At 38.0% G+C, this 25,659-nt stretch overlaps 1 protein-coding gene across 3 annotated transcripts in view; it reads right to left on the bottom strand.

Annotated features, from left to right (window-relative positions):
* Positions 1 to 25,659, bottom strand: part of RFTN1 (raftlin, lipid raft linker 1) — a 96,454-nt gene that overhangs the window by 31,307 nt on the left and 39,488 nt on the right. For all 3 annotated transcript variants that reach the window (XM_040549763.1, XM_040549764.1, XM_040549762.1), the window contains exon 4: positions 13,771 to 13,879. In XM_040549763.1, the coding sequence (XP_040405697.1) occupies positions 13,771 to 13,879 (109 nt within the window). The remainder of the gene's footprint in view (positions 1 to 13,770; positions 13,880 to 25,659) is intronic.

Raw genomic sequence — 25,659 nt, forward strand, 5'->3', positions numbered from 1 at the left:
TAACTGTCAAGCTGTCTTAGCTAAATAGAAATACAGAAAATAACACCTTTCAAGGGAGCTAGCACGTCATTTTGCTACATTTGTCCACTACCACAAGAAATTGTTGTTACATTTACATAAAAAGTTAAATTCCACAGAAGTAGGATGAGAAATTCCCTACACTGTCTAAACTGCAATAATACAAAAGTGCACACATGCATGCACACGCACACACATAAAGGGAAGAAAATGCCTAAATACTTCTTCACAGGGCATAAAGGATTGTTTGAAAAGTTTATTCTAAATTATCAGAGGTTGCATTACTCACACGAAGTTTTAGCATCAACCTTATGAAGTCACAGACTTAATGTTACACCTTCTGCTGTATTAGGCATGTGATTATGACTTTCATGCAAGAAAAAGGTTATTAATTCTCTCTGATTTATGCACCATCATAACAACAGTTGTTGTTTTTCCTATTTTGGATTCAGACACAAATGGCAAACTTTCACATAATGAGTACATAAAAGCAAAGTTATTTTAATACATCACGTTTGGGAAGATAGAGAACTCCATAGAATAGCTGTGAGATGAGCAAAGAAGAAGAATGAAAACTAAGGGGCTGTATTATTAATCCTTTACATTTTAGGTAAAGAAAGAACATGAAAGAATCAAATCACAAAAGGTCCTAAGAAAAGAGCACTGGGCTAGTAGTAGTGACAATCAGATAAAGCAGGAATTAGCCAAGGAAGGCTTGAGATGTAGCAGAAAAAGAAATCTATTGCAGGGACTCAGCACCACAGACGCACCATCCGTCAGAGACCTCAGCCTCACACTCCTGAAATACAGCGAGCCAGACTCTTGTGAAAAGGCATGAGTTCATTTATCCAAATCACCAACAGAAAAGGAAAGGTTTCCATGTAACGCATACAGTTTGTATAATATAAAGTCTAAACATGCATAAATATTTCAAAAAGAAATGGCTTAAGAATGGAAAAATAGTTTCACTTTCTGTGCATACAATGTAATTCTGGAGAGTTGAAGTGTCTTAATTATTCTCTGAGGTTCAATTTTGTATGAACTTATGTGAAACAGTTCAGGCTTCTTTTCAGGAGCAAGTGAAATACAGTATTTTACATGAATCTTAACATTGAAAGCACAAGGGGTGGAACAGAATAGGGAAGAATTTTGTATATATATATTTAAATATATACACATATATTTTAAGAGGAAGCTCATTTCTGCATCTTCCCTACCTAGAACTATTTTTTTCTAAATGAATCATCTACTTCCTGCTAATGTGGTCCTGTTCTGAACATACAAACCTGCAGATGATACCTCATCTACAAGAGCTTCCTCTTTCAAACCACTGTTATGTTTTTCATGTTAAATTAACTCTTACTGTTGTGATGGCAGGAACTTAAACAGAGCTCTCCAGGAAACAAATACAGCAGTCTTCGCAGGGGTTTAGCCTGACAAACATGAGATGCTGACTTAACTAAAGCTCATTGCTAAATGGGGATGATAACCTCCAGATAAAAATACTACCAGCAGTATCTTGATCAAATGGATGTGTACAGAGAACATCAGCATGTAACTGGCTTGCTCAGAAAGGTTTATGTTGCATTCATAACACACTTTCTGAATCCCTGAACAACACAAGTTCTGAATCCCTGTTGCAATTTTACAAATAAATTTTTTAAAAGTCATTGAAAGAATTACAAATTCAGCTCATCTGTTATCACTAATCTATACACACATCACTACATTTGTTTAGCAGGTTGCAGGGCAGCTAATTATAGAAATTTAACTTGTATACAACTCTTAAGAGTGTGAGGATAGTACATATGTATTTTTTTTTACTGGTCCTGGAAGACTGCTTGTCAGCCCATACCAGGCTCTCCCACACTGTGATTTGGATGAGAACAGCTTTCACAGCTATTGTAGCGATGTCTTACAGTCTTGGCACACTCAAAGAAAATATGTTCGGTCTAAGGAATACCTGAACCTGATGTTTTTCTTCTGAGGCTCTTGTTCTCAGAAGAGCAAGAGAAGGAAATAAGGATGCAATGATATTCTAGGCTGTATTAGCCTAATAGTTTAGCACAAATACTACAAAAAGAGAACACGTCTGCACTTTCCAAACAAGTTAATCAGCAGTATATAGAATACAATATTTTATTTAAACCTACATTTCAAATTTTCCCAATTGCATAAGGGAGAACCAAACATCTCATTATTTTCGATAAAGCCAATTTAACAGGAAACGTTACATCAACTGTGCAATGAAAGCTGCAGAAAAGCAAAGTGATGTATCAGCAGATGCAAACAGTCTGTCTTTCCAACTTTCCACAAAACGACGAGGAAGCTAGCTCACATCATAAATAAAGTATGAAGCTCTAACATTTTCAACCTATGAACGAAAGTAATTTGATTTCAAACAACAAACAAAAATAATTTGATTTTTTGGCACCCTATTTAGAGTTTAAGTAGTGCAGAATTTTAGTTGCCTTTACAGCCAGAATGAATTATGCCATCCGGTATCCATTTCTCTTTCTTGTTTCCTGTATTTGAAATATTCAAATTCCAAAAAACACAAACCCGGACTCAAACAAGAAACCAAACCTCGGTACCCTGACAATCAGTAACAGGGCAACGTGCAGGAGAAAGCAGGGGTAAAGGTGAACTGAATGGAAAGAACACGCTGTTGCTTTGACAGGCTCACCCAGAGCATACCCCAGATCAGATAAATACTACAATTAATTGATTTTATGTGCCAGCCTAGAGAACAAATGGGGGAAAGTCCTCACCATGCTACAAAAAGAGGAAAAAGCAGAAAAAGCAGAGGAAATGCACCTCTACCATGTACCACATCAAAAAAAAAAAAAAACAATAGAAGTGCTTACACGAGTTGATCCACAGTAATTTCAGTGATTTTACTGACCTTTTTTATGTTTTAAACATGCTACATAGTTGCTCTTTACATGTTGGGAAATTTTTTAAAGGGAAACTCCAACAAAGAAAAAAAAATAATATATATATAAAACCACAATTCTTTGGTTCTTTCCCCAGATAGGAACAGAAACATTTTTAGTGCCTCAAAGTGCAGCTTGGATGATATTAACCACAAATACAAACACAGGTCTCCATCACAAAAGATGCTGTTTAACAACAGAAGCAGAACTTAACTCATTTATTTTAATTTGGATTAAAAAAAAAAAACAAGTGGGTCCATCTAAATCAGTTTATAACTGGTTTGTATTAATCTGGAGATATGCCAGTTTAAAAATAGAACCTGTTTAAAGAAGGGGTGAAATTTCGTGTGTACAGAGGGCTAATGCCATTAAAGAATTTAATGCCAACCCCATAATTTGCTTGATTAGAAACCTGGCATTTTCCCTAGAGGGGAAAAAAGGACAGATTTAGCCTTTGCTATCTGTGAAATAAATATCAAATCTCCCACTAACTGCAGCAGGGACAGGGACAAGCACTGTGTCAAACCCCAGTGTCACTACCTTAACTGAATTTTTCCTGGGGCACTTGGATTAACATTTCTTAACATTTGTAAAGCATTATTGATTATTTTGTGACTGCCTGACCACTGTTTGTATACTGCCTTTGGAAAAAAGGCACCATCAGAATCACGAAGAAGTGGCACTGAATGTTATGTTGACGCAGCAAATTTATGTCCCACCTTCTGATTCTCTTAAAGGCTTCCTACCTAGTTAGAAAATTGCTGGTGGTCAAATGCAAAGGTCTGTAACAACACACCTTGCAATGGTATAAATGAACGATGAAATCCTCTTTTTTGAAAACTACTAGTTTTTAAACTATAGGCATCGCGACCATTAAAGAAATCCACAGACTCCAAGCTGAAAGCCCATTTTGAACAGTTACGTACAGATTTTCTTCTCGAATCTATTTAGAATAGAGACACTTTGAAATTCATTGCACATTTCACGTATTGTCTGCGACTCTGTTTCTTGTTGCATTATCAGCTCCAAAATAATCTCCTATTCATAGAGAGCAAGATGGTATTACTTATAAATACAGAAGCTCAAGGATACTGTTCCCATGCTGAAGAGAATCGTAATTTGTCAGCTTCTGTAATTGCTCACAGTCAGGTTCTGTACGTCTGTCCCATGGGATGGCACACAGCAAACCAGACACTTCCAGGAAGCTCAGGATAGTATTCCACCTGCATCAATAAACACGGGAAATAACGCCAAGGCACTTAAAAATGAGAATCTCTCTCTTGGATAAGGATTTCCAAACGGTAGACTTAATAAGACAAGTGTTAGGAATTTCTCCTAGCTCTTGTATGCCAGAAGCTGGAAGCTCTCAGCATGCATGCAGAGCAAAAGTAGTTTTATTACTGTCATCAGGACACGCCAATTGGTAACAGTCCCAACTGGGCTCAAGACTTATACCTGATGATCTAGATGAAAGCTATCTTCAAAACTTAGTCATTTGGACTGAACATTTCATGAACAGGTTTGCTATATGTTTAATGATACCACAAGGTAACAAAAAATGCCAGGTTAAATGGGACTGCTGCTCATACAAAAACAAACAACAGAAAAAAATTACAAAGAGCATGCATAGCAAAAGCACACTTGGAGAATGGACAACATTCTCCAGTGGCAATGGACTGATTTCCCAACAGCCAGATGCATGTAGTTGGCTCTGCAGTGAACTAAGAGGAAGACAGCTACTTAGTCCTGCTGATGGGAAAACATATGGCCTTTGAAACAGTAACTTTGAAACAATTTTGCTCAGAGCTATCTAAATTTTTTTAAACCAAACATAAGCTGTCTTAGCTAATAAAAGAAATGCTTGTCTGTCTGTTTGCTTGTTGTTTTTAAAAGAATAATGTCAGAGGCATTAGATCTCCTAATGCACACCAGAAATAAGATTGCTGTATTCTTCTATCTCATTTTAGGATTCAGACAAACCTCCTTTGCCAACAGAGATAGCACCAGGGATCTTCAGGCAAAGAACCTTATCTTGTGGTTTGAGGAGAGTACTACGTACTGCGTGCCAGGAGCTGGAATTGGAAAAGGATGTTCAAGACTACAGTTCTCCAACTGTGCCCTCCTTCATTAACATTCAGCAGTACGTTTCATCACAAATACCGAACGTCCCCCTTCTAGCTTGTTCATTTCTGAAAGCAGATGTTTAAAATTAAGGCAGGCTTTTAGTTTGCCTCTGACATTTACTACGGATCTTGCATGCTCCTTCCTGAAAAGGCAGCAACACTCATCAAGAGTTTACTGCTTATTTTAAAACCAACTAAGCTTAGCTAATGTTCTGAAGAAGGGTTTAGTTATTTCTAAACAACTCAAAACTTCCATGACTTCGGCACTTTGCATCTCTAAGCTTACAAATAGGGATAATTCTACTAATCAAATAGCAAAGCAGCAACTGCTAATCATTTCTCTGTCCTTTTACTCTGAAACTCCGTTTCAGTATTTGAAGGCTTCCAAACCATGCAACCTTTCTGATTGAGATACTCTGTCATTTAAGCATCTACTTCCCATACATTTCTGTCCTTTTCCAGTTCACACTCACCTATTCAATTCTGAGTTTGACATAGATAGTTCATGCTCTCGTAAATGTAAGTAAATATAAATGTAGCTTATAGAAAGTCAAATCCCAGTCTGTATTCAGACTTTCAAATTACCAATCATTTTCAATGTCAATTACATTATAATTGGTCATTGTGGATAAAACACTGGAGGGATGCCTTGGAAAGAATAACTGTAATCCCAGCCCACTGGGTCTTCCTTTAAACAGCGTTGTTGGCATTGTTTACATTGATACTTCCAAATAAAACCTTGACCGTAATTTTACCACTTAGGAACTTTAGATAAGACTGTTGGAAGTAAGTTCATGATACAAGAGAAGATAGAGTCCAAAAACAAAACCCAAAGACAAAAAACATCTTGGCAGTACACAGCTCCTTCAACAGAACCACCGACTGGACACTCCAAGCTCTCGCCGCATTTGTGGCAGAGCAAAATAAGGCACCAAACAGGGAAAAGAAAGTAAGCTTCGCAGTTTTGCAACATGCTCATTGGTAGTAGACTCTGCAAATTGGAACTGAAAGCTACAAACAGAACAGGGAAAAACATAATTAAGCAAGAACCTACTGCAACCTACTGTTCCGTTGAATAAAACAGAAGATATGCTCTTTAGACAGCACTGCCAAGAGAGATTAAGTTACAGCGATATATCTCCTGCTACCAGAGCCAAGAAAGGGTCTAGAGTAACAAGTCAAAATTCCCCTTCAGCTTCTGTTAGTGATGTATTCCTTCTTGAGAACAATACAACTGGGCTATGTACAGTGCAGGGCAGTGCAAGCACACGCACTTCTTTCAGTGTGTATCCCATCTCAGTAGACGACAGCTCCTGAAACCACACTATCTCATCCTCTGTGGCGTTGTGTGCAGCGATTCTTCTCAAATTACTGTCTTACTTTAGCATGTTCTTTCTACAGAGGTGGCAAAGGAAGAACATTATTGGACACAGACTACAAAGGTTCAGAGACTATAGTACCCACCCAAAAGCCATTGTAACATACCTGAGTCCTCCCAGCTTTGCCCTTATCTCTGAAAAGAAATCATGAATTTATCCACAGCATTTGAGATATATTCCCTGAAAACTGCTTTAGGCCTGGGATAAACTGCTACAGAGCAGCCATCCATGCTCATTCCACCCAAATACCTGATATACACTACCAAAAAAAGTCCGTACTAAGTATGTCTCAAAAGCTTGATCTAGAGAACCAACATTTTTCAAATAGTTTTGAAATGAAGGCCATGCCTTGCATCTGAATCTTTTGAGAGACACTCATAACCTAATTGGGTGAACAAAGCAAAGGGAAAATAAAGATTTATAGAGATGGTTGGTTGAGCTTTGTATCTATCAATCATTTTAGCTGGACAAACACAGTTCAGTGTTTGTAGAACATAAGCAAACATATTCATTTAATTGTAATCAATTTGAAGCCATGCTACTCAAAACAGATACGCTGGTTTAGTGCATCCCTTTCCTAAGCAATAAAAAAGGGTTCATGATAGCTTTAAATATGAAGAATTCGGTCTCAAACTTATGGACTTGACATTTAATTTGCAGGGAATGCTTTCTTTTATCTCTATATAAACCAAAGAGTGTTTCTGTATAACCGCATTGTTACATCAAACCATCTGTTACTTGTAGCCAAAATTACAATTTCACCAATTTGACCATATTTTATTTTAGCAGAGAATAAAATATTATCATGCTTATTATTAAAAAAAGGTTATTTTTCCCACCAGACAGAAGCGGGATCATTAAAAACATCAGCTACATACTTTAAAACGTCTATTTTTATCTTGGTCAAGAGGATGACTCTAAAAGCTGCTGGGGGCAAAGGATTATAAAAGCACAACCAGGCTCCTGGGAGAGTCCTGAAAATAGTTTTGCAATGTTCATGGGAGATATATATCAACACCACTCTTACATGGCTTAGCCAAAAGAACACAAGTTGAAAGAAGCTTAACCAGGAACAGATGTTTCCCTTCACACTAGGCTGTTTAAAATACAGTATATGCTATTTTTTTACCATTTCTTGTTATATATACACTTACAAAATATTAACAAAATGCACTTTAATAAATATTATCACAGTGGATCACAAACAGCTGAACCACTGATGTTGAGTTTTAACTTCTGCTTCATGACCGTATCCATTTCTAAGATCCAAATACTTAAAAACAAAATAGGGGCTCTGATTGCTCTGAAAAAAATGCAGAAAAAAAGCAGTCGGCTAAGTGCTCAGAGATGGTTTTCATTACGAAGTGCTAAAGAAATAACTGGTGAATTGTTCTTTTGCAAGTACTCTGAAGAGTGAAGGTTTCGGAGTGGGATTTTTTCGGTTTGTTTGAAGGATGAAAATGATTTTAGAAGGGGTTGAGCTCACATCTAGATAAGTAATCCTAGGTAATAAACAGTACTCTAGAAGGGTCATTTTCTAGACACAGAAGTAAATTTGAACTGCTTACTTATTTGAAGAACTATTGCTCACTATCCTGTGAGCAATAATAAAGATTTTTTTTCCCCTTTCTATCTTTTACTGCCACCTGCTCTGACCATATCTCCTGCAAGAAATTTCTGAACAGGTTAGCTAAAATGTATTTAAAGTAAAGAATAATGTTCAGGATTACAATATCCATGGTAACAAGCCCTGTAATTAACAGAGCAATTGGAGACTTCACAGAAGAGATCCTTGTAGGACTGCAGCAACACATTCAAGAAATCCACCAGCAGTCTAGAGCTCTTCAGAACGTAGAAGCTTTGCTCCTATCACAACGCAAAGATGAGGAGATGAAGCATCAGAAATGAGAAACAGAAAGAGACAAAAATGTGAGAAATACTGAAATCAGTATTTTTCTTGCAATGGTAAGTCCAAAAAATTGAAAGATTAGTAATATTTACATTAAATTTTCATAGGAAATTGTAGACTTTTGTCTTCTCATTTGCTTATCACATTATTACAAACACAAAAATACTTCTCTCTATATAAATGATATATAAATACAATACAAATATATGTTGTTATGGACAAATTTGTTCTGTGACACTTCTCATTTTCCATGCCTTCATCTAGTTGGATGCTGACGAGAGTTTTAAAACTTAGAAGTTGAGAGTTCAAAATCATTTACTATCCTCACACACACTATATGGACATGTGAAAGTGCCCTGTTTTATCCATATGTGATGAATACTCATTCTGATGTGAGTAAACACACAGGATATGAGCAGAGAGCCATATCTGGGCTGAATCACTCCCTTGATTGAGAACATCTATGGAAAAGATTTTAAAAGATAATTCATATTGGCATTATGGTTTTATTTTATGGGAGAAACAAAAGTCCTTCTAAATACCCAAACTGTGCTTCCACCTAGCAACTAAAAGAAGCTGGAGAACTAACTAACCTCTCTTTGAGCAGCAATACAAAAATTCTTCACCCATCAGAACCACAATACAGATGACTCTCCAGAAAACGATGCACATGAACTAAGATAACAGTCATCTTGATAACACCAAAACAGCTACAAAAAAGAGAGCAGGAAAAGTAGTGTGTTGGTAGTTTGATAAAAGCATCAGACTTGCAGTGAGACTGACCTCTGGTAAATGTTCAGCTTTCTGGAGAAACATCTCACCTTCCAAGAATACACTGACCAAGTTCAACTACAGTTTAAGCTTGTTAGTAATAAAGTACATTAATAAAGTGCATTACAGTGCATGAACTAACACTCGAAATATATCAAATTCTTCATGCCAATTCTATTCCTGACAAAGCTTTTTTTTTTTAAGGACATTTAGAGACGTCCTAGTAAATACTCTTTGATACTATATTCCATACAACTGGCAACAGGACTCTCATACAGGAGATCCTTTCAGCAGCGTAGGATGCGAGTTCTTCCTACAGGCATTAGCATGCCGAAGACACTGCACAGCACTCCGAGTTAGTTAAGCAGTCTGGAAGAAGTCCAATGATTAGAAACAAGTAAATCTAGTTCTAAAACAGGGTAAACCTCTACCAGAGTAGTGCAGAAATTAAACTCCTTAAAAATTGGCCTTCCATTCAAAGTAGTCCAACTTCCTACTCAGCCCTTAATTAGAGGCAACTTGCTTTTGTACCAGGAGGCCTGGTGATTACTGTGTCAGATGCCATCTCCTAGAAAAAGTAAATGGGCGACAGCATCCTTGCAATGTGTTTTGGTGGCATATTCCTTCTCGGAGTCCCACTCAGTTGAGTCTGAGAGGCACCATCACTTCCTTGGCCCAGCAATCCTATTACTAGAAAACAAATGTCAACAAACTCATAGACAAAGTCACTACACCTGCAGGATTCACAGTTACTTCTAGGGTACTCTGGACTACAGAAGTTGTTCAGCGGACTGCTTAGGAGAGTGACATGTTAGTGGCAGCTTCTGAGCTAGTGCAGGTGATAGCAGCTGAACATCACCGAAGTTCACCAAGACTGCGAACACAGGGAACAGCAATGAGCATCTTTGATGAACGCTGTCTCACGCAACAGATTTAGTCAGAAGATTACATGTTTCAACATGGCAATCATATCACATGCTAGATTGGTCTGCTTCTAAAACATAAAACCTATTAATCATCTGTACAGCCTTGGCGTTGTTGGAAGAAGCTGGCTTCATTTCTGAATCATGTCAAGTAAGGACAGACCAGCAGGAAAAGGTCTTTTCTAGGCAAAAAGAAAGATGCCTGCATTTGGATTTCAGTTGAGATACAGCATTTTTAAATGACACTTCTCCATGCTTATCGTACTTCCCTAGAGAAGGATAATGAGTCCACAGGGACAAAAAATTTGGGATGAATGGGATCAAACTGAAAAAAAAATAACAAAAATTTCCTTCTGACGGAACACTGTTAACCAGGCAGCCAAAAATATAAAGATGTGCTTCCTAAATTTTAAAATGTCAGAACTGGGAAGAAATGGCACAGAAACTTCTCCATTTCCTAACCTTTCACCAACACCACAAAGATGCGAACATAGAAGTAAAAGACTTCTGTCTGCTGCAGTTCTTCTGGAGAATTTAACTCGGATTGATGTGTAAAGCAAAGGTCATGAGAAACATACTTGGCATTCATATATGACTATGTATCTAAAATAACTCTTTGCTTGGGATGTCAGCCTAGTTTCTCTCCTTGCCGCAGCAGATTCAGGAGAACATCCTCAGATGAAAAATATGGTAACAGAATACACAGAACTAAAGAGCAACTAAGGAAGTAATTGAAGGCTACCCTATTTTACATGAGACAGAAGCCAAAGTATTACAAAATAGGGGAACTTAGCAGTAACATTTCTGACTTGCAACAACTTCGGAATGATCTGAGCCACAGAGATCAGAAGTTTAGCTCTGCTCATTAAAGAGCAGATGAGCAAATCTTTAATCTCTCTTTTTCCCGAGAGCAAAAGACAGGAGCGCTGATAGCAATGCAGCAGTACTGTATTTATACAGCAGTTCAGCTGCTTCTTCCATTGCCCAGGAATGACATGACCAACACACCATGGGACTGTTTGAGCTCTTCAGGACATGTCAAGCTGCACGTCATTTCCTAAAGTAGATCCACATTGATACGAAGGGGCAAACAGAACATGGTGTTGGAAGCCTGTTTTTAAGACACAGGAATAGTGTATCCTATGCAGCTTTACGTCCCTGATACTTACGAGCCTCCTGTCTTCCATGGCTCTTGCCACAGTCAGAAACCACAGGGCTGGCAAAAATGTATAGAAAAGAATAGCAAATTTGGAGAGAGTCCTGAAGTGGAGGATATTCTCAGTACTGGCACACAGATTTGACCAGAGAGTCTTCTTTGGCATTTCTGAAATGTTTTATAATCAACCCGGTAGTAAGGCACTCAATGAGCTAGAAGCATTCTCCAGGTGAAAGAACTTCTCTGTTCCTACTTCGCTTCTCTTATACGTTTATATGGAGTTACAGAAAAAGAAAAAAGTTATTACCTATGCTGTATTCCATTGCAAAATCGTTTCATGTTTGCCAGGAGCAAGCGGTTACTAGTCAATACGACATACAGCATTTTCAATGCAACAAAAGGTCAACTGAGAAAAGAAGCTATTAAAATCACACCCTTGTTCAAACTCCACGTAAATAATACTTGCTCAGCAGCACATAATAAAATCAATAAAGTTAGTTTTCCCAGGGTATTTTTTTCTAGTAAATTCCCAGTTGGAGAAAAATTTGTCTTGTTACTTTATTTTGAAAATATGGATATTCTATGTGATATCTTTTTAAAAGTATATAGTAATTTGCAATGCAATAAGATGGCAAACCTGTGCTAAACAACTTTCTTACAAAAAGCTCTGTGATCAAGGATTGACTACTCAATTACAACATACTATTAACTTGAATTGTATTCCACAGTTTGAGAATTACAGGGTTGTTCTTTTTTGAAAGCAAGCAATTGCCCTCCCTAACAGCTTTTTGTTCCTCTTTCTTTGAAGAACTTCCTTTATTTTTCATTTATTTTGTTTATAAACATCTGTTTTATTTGCCCTTAAAAGCAATGGACGTTTTTGTTGCTCAGACAAATTAGTTAATGTTACAATTAATTCCTAGTCCCAAACAAGTCCTGTTTCCTGAATTATATTTACAAAAAAGCGTTGAGACTTTCATAATGTGTTTAATCAGATACAGACAGGGACACAGCACACACCTGACAGCAACAACTTCAAAGAACTTCAAATTCCTCCACATCAAATAACATCTGAGGATGAGCGACATACTCAGCCTACAGAGAAACTGTAAATATAGATTTCAGCTATTAAAATTTAAATTATTATATTTCAAAAAGGCATCTTCATAACCCCATAGTCAAATGACTTCTACCAACAGAAACATTTCCAAGTCTAGAAAAGCATGTTAAAGAGTCTCAGAATTGAATATTTATGGTAATAAGACGCCTCCTGGGTTGTCATTTTGTTTTCATGTCAGCCATGCTCTTTCTGAAGATTCAACTGCAAATACATTTTCTCTTGGAATGATGTAAAATTTTGCTACCAGTTGTGACATATTTCTACTCTGATTTAAAGAACTGAAGAGCAAAATCAAACATGTTGAAACTAATAGACAAGAATTACACCAGTTTTTACCTGTGTGAATATGCTGAAATAATCCAAAATAGTGCAATAACACAATAAATAGTGCAATAGCACAATAAACCCTGAAAAAAATTAGACTCAGATTCAAACTTCTGAAAAGTAGTAATTGTTCAGAAAACTTCAGCTTGTTCTGATATCAAAATCTGTTTATCTGTTAAGTATGAGGATGATCAGATCTGCATTATTTTAAAACCAGTTTTTACTATTCGTAGCAAATAGCAAAGATTGAACATGAGTGTAGTCTGTCGAGCTGAGTCCCTATCAAACTCATACAGCCTGTGCTGAAGTCTATTCTACAAAATTGTCTCTACTACCATCACTGCAAGATGGATTAAAGCTAGGGGAGTACGCCTACTCACACTATTATTACACCAGGTGGCTATGTCAACATAGTATTTATTGCCTGCTTTTATAACATGCGATAGGACACAACAGATGCTGCAAAATCTGAAGCATGCCCAGCAAATCTGTCTCCATCAAAATGGACATAACCTGCTAAATTTCAGTCTAGCAAAATATTACATCATCACAAATAATTTAAAAAAGAAGGCAACAAATGAAGAACTGCAAGGTTATTTTCAATTTCACCAATATATAGAAAAGCTAATTGAAAGCAACACTATTCTGGATGGCAAAGTGCTTTAGTTTATGAGTACAGTCTCTAACTGCTAACATCATCATACTGAATAAAACTTTAAGCAATCTGGGGAATTCTAGGAGTTAATAGGTTAGTATATTTGCACACTAAAATGAAAACGATGATATTGTTTCAACTTAAAATATTTACACCACTACAGAACTGTCTTCTACATTGGTAACTTAGTTGGTATCATCTGTGAGAGATTACTCTTCTGTGATGCCACAAGTCATTTTCTCATAATAATATGATCAATAATTTGTTTCTCTTTGAAGTATAATTGCCCTTCAGGTACTTAAAATTACAAAATGCCAACAAATTCTAGTGAAGTGCTTCAACTACACAAAATTCATGCACATTCCTATTGTCAGACTGACAGAACCAGTAGCAGTAACTGGTGCAGATAAAAGCATGCTGTGGTGGTTTTTTTTCTTAATTTGATTTTTTACTCACTTTCTTAACAAAATCAGGTATCTCCTTTTTGTCTGAAGGTTGGTTCAAATAGGAGCAGGACTCTACCTCCAAGATATATCCTTCACTATGGATGTCACCTTTTGGAGACCTAAAGAGACAGTAGAAAAACAGAATTAGTTTCTGTTGTTAACAGTGCAAACCCAGGAATCCCCATTATAGGTATTTCTCATGGAGATCTAACATTCAGACAAAACTTCAGTTCCAACACATTCTCTCCACTGAGTTCAACACAGTTCTGACACCCTGCAGCTACAGCACATCACTACTTGCTAAGGAATAAAATCACGGCAGTGATTGGGGAATGCCTCAGGGACTTCCAGACTTCTTAATCTGTCCAAGAAACATTTTGTCAGTCTGGCATCTAAGGCCAACACCAGGGGAATGCACAGGCAGTGCAACTCTCAGGACACGCAGAAAGCCAGTTCCAACAGCACAGACTGACAGTGGCACTGGGCCCATTCGGGCAGCCTAAAAGATCAATGGTGCTTGTATGGAAAGTGAGTCTCTTATTCCACCTTAAGTGAGAAAAATGGCAAAGAAATCAAACAGGTGTAGAACATGTTTTATAGCTGGTAATCAAAGGAATACCCGCTCTTACCTACCATTATTCTAAGTCAGTATTTAAAAACTAGAAGTAATCAAAGTAGTCTACCCTTCAGTCTTATGGCATGCTTTGTTGCTGAGAAATGTAACTATGTTCCTTCTCTTTCAGAAGATACTAACTCCTAAAATAATTCAAACCATGTAACATCTGCCACATATATTGCTGAAAAATGTGGAAACATGATATTGGTCAAAATACCCAATGGGAAAGTTTGGAAGTTCACCCGAATGACCTTGAGAAACAGTCCACAGGCCTGCACAGCAAAGCAGTGCCACCGAAGGCAGTTTTCATCTCTGGACTGCCATGGAAGGAAACTGATACGCTTGATCAATACAGGAAACATAGAGAATCAGTTGTTGTACCAGCTCTTTAGGAAAACACATAGAGGAGTGTGCAAAAATAAAAGCCAGCCTGTAATTCCTGGGATTAGTAACAAAGCAGTTATCTTAACGTCCCACACAGAGCATCAAAAGATCCAGTTTGAAGTAAAGAAGTAATTCTGGGCAGTGGCTGCTTGATGTAGCAGGTACAGACAGGACAGAAAGAAAGGTGCAGAAGTTTGAACCAAGACTGCCGAGGAAGCAGCAAAACACCAAAACAAGGGCTTTGCAGGCTTGCCGTGCTTGTGAAAGCATTTCTGTGTTAGAGTTCTGTTCTGAGGACTGAGACTGTGTGACACGTAAAGCACACGCTTCAGCTACAGATGGTCCCAGGGGCTTTCCCGAGATGCTAACAGTTACTCAGAGCCATGAGATGCGTGGGCTGCTGACTGCAAACTGGAAGTGCGTGTTTCCTAGGCAATACTGCAGAAATTTTCTAAAGCATCACATGACATTATATTTTGTACTTGTTCCTCCCATCTTTGGCCATATACCCTTGCTTCATTTCTCTCATCTCACCTATACATGAGCCACACAGTATTATTTTGCAGATCATGAATTGTTTGGGAATGCTGAAGCCCTTTCCCTACTTGTTTTTCTTCTGCTTTCTAGGTTCTCCTCCTAGCTTGTGGTCCTGCTCTTTTCTTGACTCTGGATAAAAATTGCTATCCATGGAAACTCTCCAAACGTCTTTATAGGATTTACAGAAATCAATATTGGGGAACTAAAAGGGTCCGACTACTACCCTTCTGTAACAGGCATACAGAAATTCATTCAAGCAGCAAAGAACAATTTGTTACAAAGAAAAAGTCATTTTGTGAGGGACAACACATGAACTACAGACAACCATGTTTAATCTTCTAGATAATGTCCTAGATAAAATAATCTAGTCTGTGCAGATTTTCCATCGCAGATTAACGGCTTTTCAATAAGATAAAAATACATTTAAGAAAGCCTCCCTGCTAGCGTAAATAGTGGTACGCTTAGAGTTTTTTTCTAAAATCTCTATATGACTAACTGGAAATGTAAGCCTGATGTTATCTAATCATCATTTCCAGATAGAAATCATGTTTCCAGATACAAATATGTATGAGCTAAGGCTCTCTAATACCCTAGCAATCAATAAACCATCAAAACTGCCACTTGATAACGCAATGCAAAGTCCATGCAACATCAAATGGCGCCAACACAATTCTCCAGTGCTTCAGTCACGTATTATTCCAAACCACAAGTGGTTACTAGGAGCAGGTAGCAAGGCACCAAGCCTTTTTTATACAACCAATCCCATTGTTCCGAGACACCACCAGACCTTTCTTTAGCTACGTGAGGACCAAATGTCTCAGGCAGCTCCCTTGCTGGGAAAGCCCACCTCAGCCACCACAGCCCCACTCCGGCCTGGCTGAGGAAGTGATACTCCTAGCTCAGAGACTTTGAAATAATACAGCTCAAGTTCTACGCTAACATAGCAAACCCTGAAAATGAAGTATGTGCCACGCTATCCATGCTTATTTAAAGAGAGGCCCAGGGACAGAACCAAACAGAACAGATCCAGAGGCCCAGTCCCTCCTGTGTCCGGTCTTTGCCGAAGTCTTCTCCACACGGCGGTCAGCTCTCAGTGGTGCTACAAATACTCATGACAAACAACAACTCACTACTCTAATCATTCCAAAAGTACCAGAAACACTGTATTTTCATGTTTAAACTCACTGGCTCTCTGTAAAAATAAACCCTTTTCAACCTATAATGCTGAGGTTTGTACACACATATAAGGAGGGGGAAGTTGGCCCTTGAACCACTCTATCCTAATTCCTCTCCTGCACCTCAGCAGCTTCCTCAACTCTGAGTTTGTGTAATTTTCGGAGGACGTACTTGCAACCCATTTAAAAGGAGCAAGTGTTACTTGAGATACAGATGATATCCATAAAAGCACAGTAATTCTTACCGTAACTGCTTAAAATGACCTGTTTGTTTATTCCCCCTTTAACAAGCATTTACTCCAAAACGCACTTGCTGCTGGTAAATATTTAAGAGAACACAAGATAATGAATTCCTCCTCTAAGAATCTGAGGGCTACCTCTGCCCTAGGGTTCACAAAAATAATTGCATCAAATACCACTGCAGTCTGCTAGGAACATTATTTTACAGAATACACGTAACAGATCCTGTTAAAGGCCATAAAATCTCTACTTAGCCTCAAACAGACGTACCATATATTACCAAAAACTATTTTTCCATGCTTTCAAGTAAAATATGTCCATATATGTTAAAGGCAGGTCTTTGTCTATACTGGTCGCTTTTACCTTTTTAGGAAAAATTCAAGTCTTTTATTCTGTCAAAAACAAACTAAGAAAACAAAAGCTATAGCTTTTCATGTAAAGATAATAAATGGCACTGGATTTCACAGACTGCAAAAATAATTTTCTGAGCAAATCCAGGTGGACAAGAAATTATTTCCACTCTCTATACAATAAACAGCACATTTCATATATGAATCACAAAGTAATTCATCAACATCATAAAAGTTTCTCATTACACTCTTTGAATATAATTAGTACAGCCAGACAGAAGTAGCTAAATACAGGTATAAGTAAATTCTATACGGAGCAGAAATCATTACGTTTTCCATTTTATTAATTTAAGAGGGCTACTTTTAGGACCACTTTCATTAGAGACTATGAAGTAGGATGCCCAAAATAGAAATAAAAATTCCCCAAATAGGAACATCTATCAGGATCCTTGCTCAATCAGATAATGACAGGACACGGGGGAATGGCTTTAAACTAAAGAAGGGAGTTTTAGATTAGAGATTAGGAGGAAATTCTTCACTCAGAGAGTGGTGAGGCACTGGAACAGGTTGCCCAGAGAGGTTTCAGTTGCCCCATCCCTGGAGGTGTTCAAGACCAGGTTAGATGAGGCCCTGGGCAACGTGATCTAGTGGGTGGCATCCCTGCCTATGGCAGGGGGGTTGGAACTGGGTGATCTTCAAGATGCCTTCCAACTCGAGCCATTCTATGATTCTACGAAGATCACAGAGGTCAGAGGAAATGTCCAAATCTCCTGACTTCAGTCTCATCCCTGCACTCATATCCCCGTTTCTTCTGAAGGAGGACATTTGAGAAATAAATCAATAATCCATACCCTGGAGTCTGTTGCCAATATTACAGCACAGGAAGTTACTAGAAGGCCAACATAACACTTTTTTTTTTTTTAATTAAAGCAATGGTTTTATGTAAACTTTATTTCCACCTTCCCATCAAAAAATATTTCTCAACAGAAAGCAAAAGAGAAATGCTGGGATCAGTCTATCTTTAAAGAAAATGTATAAGCTCTAACAATTTGAAAGATCTCCTTTTTCTTCTTGATGTATACTTAGCAATTTCTTCCTCCTCCTAGGATAGAAAACTGAATCTTCCTCCCTTCACTGTCTTTGGACATTCAAGGTTGTTTTTTTTATTACCTTTGCTCCTTTAATAAAAAAAATCCTTGGGCCAATTAAAAGTGCCTCAGCCCTGAAAAAAGCACACTGGGATACAGTCACGCTGTACCTTTCCTGGAAGCTAGGACTAACAGCAGAAGCTGGTACACAATGACCAGGGCTTGTACTCATTGTAACGTACGTAATGATGCCTGCGAGGGAAGAGAAGTGACTGCAAAGTATGCGATCCCTTCACATGCAGTGGGGAAGGGAACTCTACTGTCCACAACACCAGGAGAGAGTAAGTAAGCACAGGTTAAGCATGGAGACTGACAGGAATTTTCCTGTCAGACTGTATCTTATACACTCTAGGCTTTTATTTGTTTTTCTTCCTTTGTTATGTATCTCACGGTTTGTTTATCTTCATCGATTTTCCAGAAAAAGGATTTACTATCAACTGTGGGCATCCTCAGTGACTACCAAAAACCTTAACCAGAGGGTGGCAAACAGCTGGGAGGGAATTTCAGTCTACCTGGCACTGTTCAGAGGGATGGAGTTTGCAGGCACATCGGAGCTGGGGGTAGAGGGGCACCCTCAAGTGTCACTGATAAGGAGCAGGCTGAGGACTGCAGATCTGAAAGAGTGGGGTCTTGAATCCTAAACTGGTCCTCTAGTGCCACTAAAGAGGAAAACACATAAAATAAATAAGATTTTCACTTATAGCTGGAAACTCACTGGTCCAAAATATTTTATGATGGTTGTTTCAGTAGGCTGTCATTTCCTGTACAGCTGTTTGCAGTTAGGCACCATTTCATGGTAGATAAACCACTACCAGCTGTAGAGTACCAGTAACTTACACATTAACTATTAAAGCTGACACATCAGTGTCTGTTACAAACTGGATTTCCAATCCTTTTCAGACATAAGAAGAAAATAAGGGAGCCAATATTTGGTCCTAATCTTCCTGAATTTCTCCATACCCATGAATTCGAAAACTTGAAAGCACGCTTGTAAGCTGCAGAGATACTCCAAAATGATTGTTTATTTAACATGATGCGAGGAAGGTATGTGCAGTCTTGAGATTTTCCACTGCACAGAAATAATTCCATAGCAGAACAGCTTATGTTTCCAAATATATCTGCATATTTGTAACAAATTGATCTTCATTATGAAAAACTAGAAACACATTAAGAGGATTAACATTCATGGTTGATATCGGTATTAATTCCAGGTTAAAAAAATGCCAAAATTCAATTATCTGAAAGCCAAGAACTCAGCACTTAAAGATTCACAGGTTTTATGATGCCCACCTAAAAAATACATATTTTTTAGAAAAAATAAAAGCTAGTATATTGTATCATAACCAGCTCAACTCTGTCACACTGGACACTGCTTTAACTTTATTACCTAGGTATTTTCTTTACCGGGAATTTTCTTAGATAGGAAATCTTATCACTGGAGTATGTATTATTTGATAGTACATATATATGCTTTTTAAATAGCAGCATATAGAGTTTCTTGAGAGAAGGTCAGGCATGTATGGATACATAGGCTTCTTTTACGTGCAGTGTTTATAACGAGAACATTGATGAAAGAATATTTATTTTGGGTCAACGTTGGAAGTTGTTGTGAGGAAATATGTATTTCTTTGAACTTAAAACAAATAAAAAGCTTTAAAAACCCTAGGCATTGTCTTTTGAGCTAAAGGAAGATATCTGTTGACTCTTGGGCGTGGAATAAATATTATTCTTTCATCAAGCTGAAATCAGCCTGCTGAGAGCAACAACACTTGCTGCATTTGCACACAAAACGTGTTTGATCCTAATTCTCATAAAGGCAGGGTCAGAAATTTGCTGTCTTCAGGCCTAAATCCTACATGAAAATCAAATAAATATACATATACACACACACGCATTTACATTTAAATTAAGAATATATTGTGCCAGTGCAAAGTATGTATTTTTGGCAACTCCAGCAAGCACCGGGGCACTAGAGAAGATCACTGATACTTTTAATCAAACTGTATTATTTTGAAACACAGACTGGTGATTCTGTATTTCCACAGAGCTCTTTTGTAGAACGTCTCACGGCCTATGAAGGAGAAGGAGTTTGGAAACACTCAGCATGGATTTAGCAAGGGTAAATCATACTTGACCAACCCAACTGCCTTTGACAATAAAATGACTGGTCATTTAGGGCAATTTGAGCAAGAGATTTGACACTGGCTCCCACAATATTCATCAACTCATGGAACAGTTTGAGTTGGAAGGGACCTTAACGATCATCCAGTTCCAACCCCCCTGCCATGGGCAGGGACACCTCCCACCAGATCAGGTTGCTCAGGGCCCCATCCAGCCTGGCCTTGAACACCTCCAGGGATGGGGCATCCACAGCTTCTCTGTGCAACCTGTGCCAGTGCCTCACCACCCTCAGACTAAAGAGCAAACATGGCATGAAAATTTTCCACATGGAAAATGAGGAAACACCCAAGGAAATGAAAGAAGGGCTTGCCAGGCAGAGGTATCTATCAGTCATGGCTCAAGGCTCAATCAACTAAATTCTATATAAAGTCAGAGCAAGAACTCACTGTTTCAATTAACTATCAAAAAATCTTGAATAAAAAAGCATTTGGGGACTAGAAGGAGTCTCTGGGAATCATCTGGATGTCTTCAGAAATGTTTTCATTGCCTCTGGAAGGCGAATGTGCAAACCCAAATGCTAGAGGACCATCCCAAGACTTCATAAAGCATCACGCTTCAAGAGGCTGCTACTCCTTCCTAATGTAATTATGTCTTTTCATATTTCATCAGTTCTTCAGAATAACAGTTTTCCTCCCTTTCATGGAAAGAGAAGCTGTTTCATTCATTTGCATGTTTAAGTAATTTCAGTATTTTGCATTTACATTTAAATAATACTACCTTAATTTTTCTAGTCTGTTGTAGAATCCAGATTTTAAGTGATGCAGAGGAGACAAAAAAATAGCTATTTCTCAGATGTCACTAACAGAAATAACTTGGAATTAAAATCACGTTAAAAAAAACTGTAAAAATCCCATTTTACGATTAAACTTTTGAACTCAAGTCTGTCAAACTTCTTTGCAGATAAATAAAATTATTTTTGGCTAAGTGATGAAAGTTTGCATTTCATCAGGATTAATGGAAATGGGGAAATTATAAAAATAGAAACAGAATCATCTCATCAAGTGTATTAGTGGAGCACCTGACACCTCATTATTTTACAGTAAGGAAGAACAGCTGCAAAGTTGCTTGAGGTAAACAGAGAAGTCTATTCTAAAAAATATTCTTAAATTATATTATTTAGTCTAATTCTTCACGGCCATGTTTCCTTGTTGACTACTGATTGGAAGGAAAACCTGTAGAAGATGATGTGTTAAGAGACACGTGAAACAAAGAGAGAAAGACCTATCTGGACTTCAGATTATTTCCCCTGTTTCATTCTACTATTATAAAATAAACCATCTGCAAACATGTAAGAATTATTCTAAGTAGACAGTTGGTGAGTCTGGACCACATATATTTCTTAGTGGAAAAAAATGTAATGCACAGTATTTAAAAAGAGAAATGCAAACATTTTAATTAACATTGAATTTAACTTCAAGACATCAGACAGGGGTGTCACACTACAGGGAGCTGGGGATAAATTAAAGCAGCTTTGCATTATGGTTTTGTTACAATTTTGTTTAGAAGCAGACTGGGATTTTTTTTTTGCAGGAAACAGGCATAGACTGTCAGTGCTAGTGATTTGCACAAGACACCTAAACACAGATTCTGATATTCAAAATTAGAACATATGGAAAGAAAATGGAAAAAAGAGACACATGAAGAACTAATGACCTTTCTGTTCCTCAGGGGAACATAAATGACATGCATGCTACTCTCCTTATTTTTGTTAGCCAGGGCCTTACAAATGAGCTGACCTTCCTCGATCCCTTTGCCAGCAGCAATACACTACCACAAATTCTCACTTTCCAGAATACTACCATATATCCTTTTTCCTGAGATGATTCTCTTCAAGTGTAAATCAGTGTGAATCAACTTTTCTCAAGTGTGAATCAATGTGAACCAGCAGGCCATGGGCTACTCTTCACACCTAGAGCCTTCCCTGAAGTCCCCTCCCTCCCTCCCCCCCACCCCCCCCCAAAAAAAAAAAAAAATTAAAAACCTGGGCTCAAAGATTCTTCTTTGCATATGTTTTAATGAAACAACTTATCTGAGAAAAGCGTCTCAAACGTTAGCACAGTCAGTAAAACAGTCAATTACTTTTTATTTTAAAAGTCCATTGAAACTGAGATAGAGGGAGAAAGGGAAAAGTAATCACAGAAACATTAAAATTATTATTCCATTATTCTACTCTATTCTATTCGACTTCCAAACCACTTCCAATCAATTGGTCACTGTGCATAATGCAATTAGGTGCTACATAAATAAATACAGTCAAATCTATTATATTAAATTTATCAAGAGCTATGGCAGAGTCGTTCATCTACTTGGTAGACTATGCCCAGTACCTCTAAAGAATTAAATACTTCTACATTTATTTCATTTCCTTTAATTGAACGTGACATTTTGCAGCGATAATTTTATTGTTGATTTATATATGTATATATATGCATGTGTATATATATATGCATATATATATATATATACATGCCCTTTACTTTTAAATTTTTCTTAACATTTCCAAGCAACAAACCTTGCTTTTCAACATTTACGGCTTCCATGTATGTTAGGAATGTGTTTCCTTAAATGTCCTAGAGCAGGAACGAGTCTTCCTTCCTTATTTACCACTACTGAACATAAAGCTAGGACAATGTAGTCACAGAGATACCAGTACAGATTAAAAACAGAACTATCTAGTGACTTTCAAAGAAAGAAGCAAATGTACAATGATATTGCAAATTCACACTGAGGGTTTTAAAACTCCAGGACAATGTCAAAACAGGAGGACCGACACTATTAGGTACTTTTTCCAAGAGCTTTAACGTCTGACATGTCTAAGCACTCCTCTCTCCATTTTGTTCTTGAACAAACTAAGGCACCGCAAATTTTACAGTTAGCAGCAGCTTGCAGATCCTCATGCACATCATCTGTTGCAGCTAGCACTGCCTCTTTCTACCTTTGGAGAGGCAATGCTACCTCAAAACAAAGAACTCAAAATGTGAGGCAACAGTGTATTCATTTTAAAACATAAAACTGACATCTAAAGCTGTAACTGATTAAAGCAGACACTAATTCAAATATTCAGCTTTATCTTCATACACAGAATTGATATTACTGCACCAAAAGGCACTCACACAACAACTCAGTTTCTGTTCCATTCAGGCAACAAAATCAGCAAGGTGAACACACCGCACCTGGTATCTGCTGGACAACTGACAAGTTAAGCAGGTGGTGCTGGAGCCATCTGTGGTGAAACACCTGCAGTAAAAGAGGAGCTACAGCCTCAAGAGTTCTGCAGAGATGGCCGGGGAATCCTGAGGGTGGCCCCACACCGCAGTAAAGAGCTTTTTATGACTCCTTGGCTCCCCGTGCACGCCTGGCACCACCATCAGAGCGAACAGCAGGCAACCACGTCTCACTTCGCAGTATGAATGATGTTAGCAGCGAACCTACAACTGTAGCTGGGCTACTTACACTTGAAAATCTTATGACAGAAATAAACACTAATCTCACCAACAAATACCCTCAGCAGACCTTAACACCTGCCCAAGACTTTAGCTGTTTTATACAGAGACAGCCTACAGATGCCTGAGACCTGACAGTCTTCAGTGACAAAAGGTATCATTTGTCCTTTATCAGCAGTGTAATGAGAAAGGTTAATTAAGGTCATAGATTTTTTTCCTCACAGTTCTTACTTGAATAGGATAAACTCATGGTTCCAGTACAACTGGTCTCTGTACAGGCCATGGTCATGTGAAATCCATGCAATGTCCATCTCTCTCCCTTGAGCTTGACAATTCAGAGAGCCATTGCATTCACACGCTACGAAAGCGGTTTCTTCCACACTCTTGGCCAAACTCAGGAATATTTACACTACAAGAAACACCAAACTGATGTAATTTCCCCTCCTGATACTTCTCTGTTTTTTTTCCTACTGCACCAACTCTCTTCCACTTCCCCAGGCAGCCAGAAATGACAGATAAGAGAAGGCAAAGAAATGGAGTGTGAATGCAAAAGGAGATCTAATTGGTTCAAGACTCTCTCCTGTCTTTAATTTTGCACAGTCATTTACAGCTGTCTGAAGCATGTGAAACACTGGCACCCAAGCGAGTGAGTAGGCAATTAGGGTTTTGTACTCTTTCACATTCATTCTGCACAGACGTAAACTACTGGATATGGCACAGGACAGCAGCGACTGAGCTTTCTGGCTTGACGATGATGTCCCTTCCATTCTTACTGCCAAGGAGGAGGATGCTTTCCCCTGACACGTCTTTACAGCTTGGTCCTGAAAGATGCTGAGCCCTCTGACCACGTTGCAAACTCAGGCATGCAAATGCTTTGATTATCTGCAGCAAGGCACTTTGTAGGAAGGGAATACAAAGCCTAACAAATAGGTAAGTCCATCACAGTGTTACCCTAGAAGTCCACTACACAGCCAAACACTCCGACCATAAAACTGGAAACCCTTTAAACAACATCAGGATGCCAGCATGAAGTTTTTCATTAATAAAACTAAAAGCAAGTGAAGGTAAGTTGAGAGTTATTTTAGAAGCTAGTGTTGGCTGTGATACCTAATGCCTGCATACATTTGGTAAGAAAACAGAAAACCTTCCTTAGGTCACAGACTGAAGTTTGACTCGGTCCATACTTGCTCCCAATTGACCACCAGGCTGTAGCAAATCGAATGGTGGTTTTCAGTTTTAAAGAGGTGTTTAAAACAATTACATCTTTTCATTCAAGCATCAGCAGAGAGACTGGAATCAGCAAACAGGAGGCTGAGTTATCCCCCAGCTTTCCGTAAAGGTTGCTGTAAAAAGGGACAGAGTGGGAAATGCAGTTTATGTGGAAAAATTGCACAACGTGGCTGCAACAACGTGGGTAGCTACAGAGTTGTGAGCATTCAAATAACATTAAATTGTATTTGAAATAGTTAAGCAAAAATCCTAAAACTATGTTTAAAAAATTCACATTTTAATTTGCTTTCAACTAGTTAACAGCACATTCTATTGATGTTATTAAAATCAGATTAAAACATAAAAGAACAGTATTCCTGTTTGTTTATTCATCTTCAGACTTTGATTGTGTAAAATATTCTTAATACATTTTAAGACTCTGAACAAAGCAAGAAAGTCATCTTTTAATTTAAGGAGCTTGCTCTGAATCAAAAATTAAAAGAGCTTGTATTGTTTAGAGGAAAGAAGAGCCTAAAGTCTACAGATAAAAGCATGCATTAACGTTGTGGTTCTCAAATTAATTGCATTAACTGTAACCCGCTAAACACAAAATATG

Source organism: Cygnus olor, chromosome 2 (genome assembly GCF_009769625.2).
Source record: "Cygnus olor isolate bCygOlo1 chromosome 2, bCygOlo1.pri.v2, whole genome shotgun sequence".
NCBI lineage: Eukaryota > Metazoa > Chordata > Aves > Anseriformes > Anatidae > Cygnus > Cygnus olor.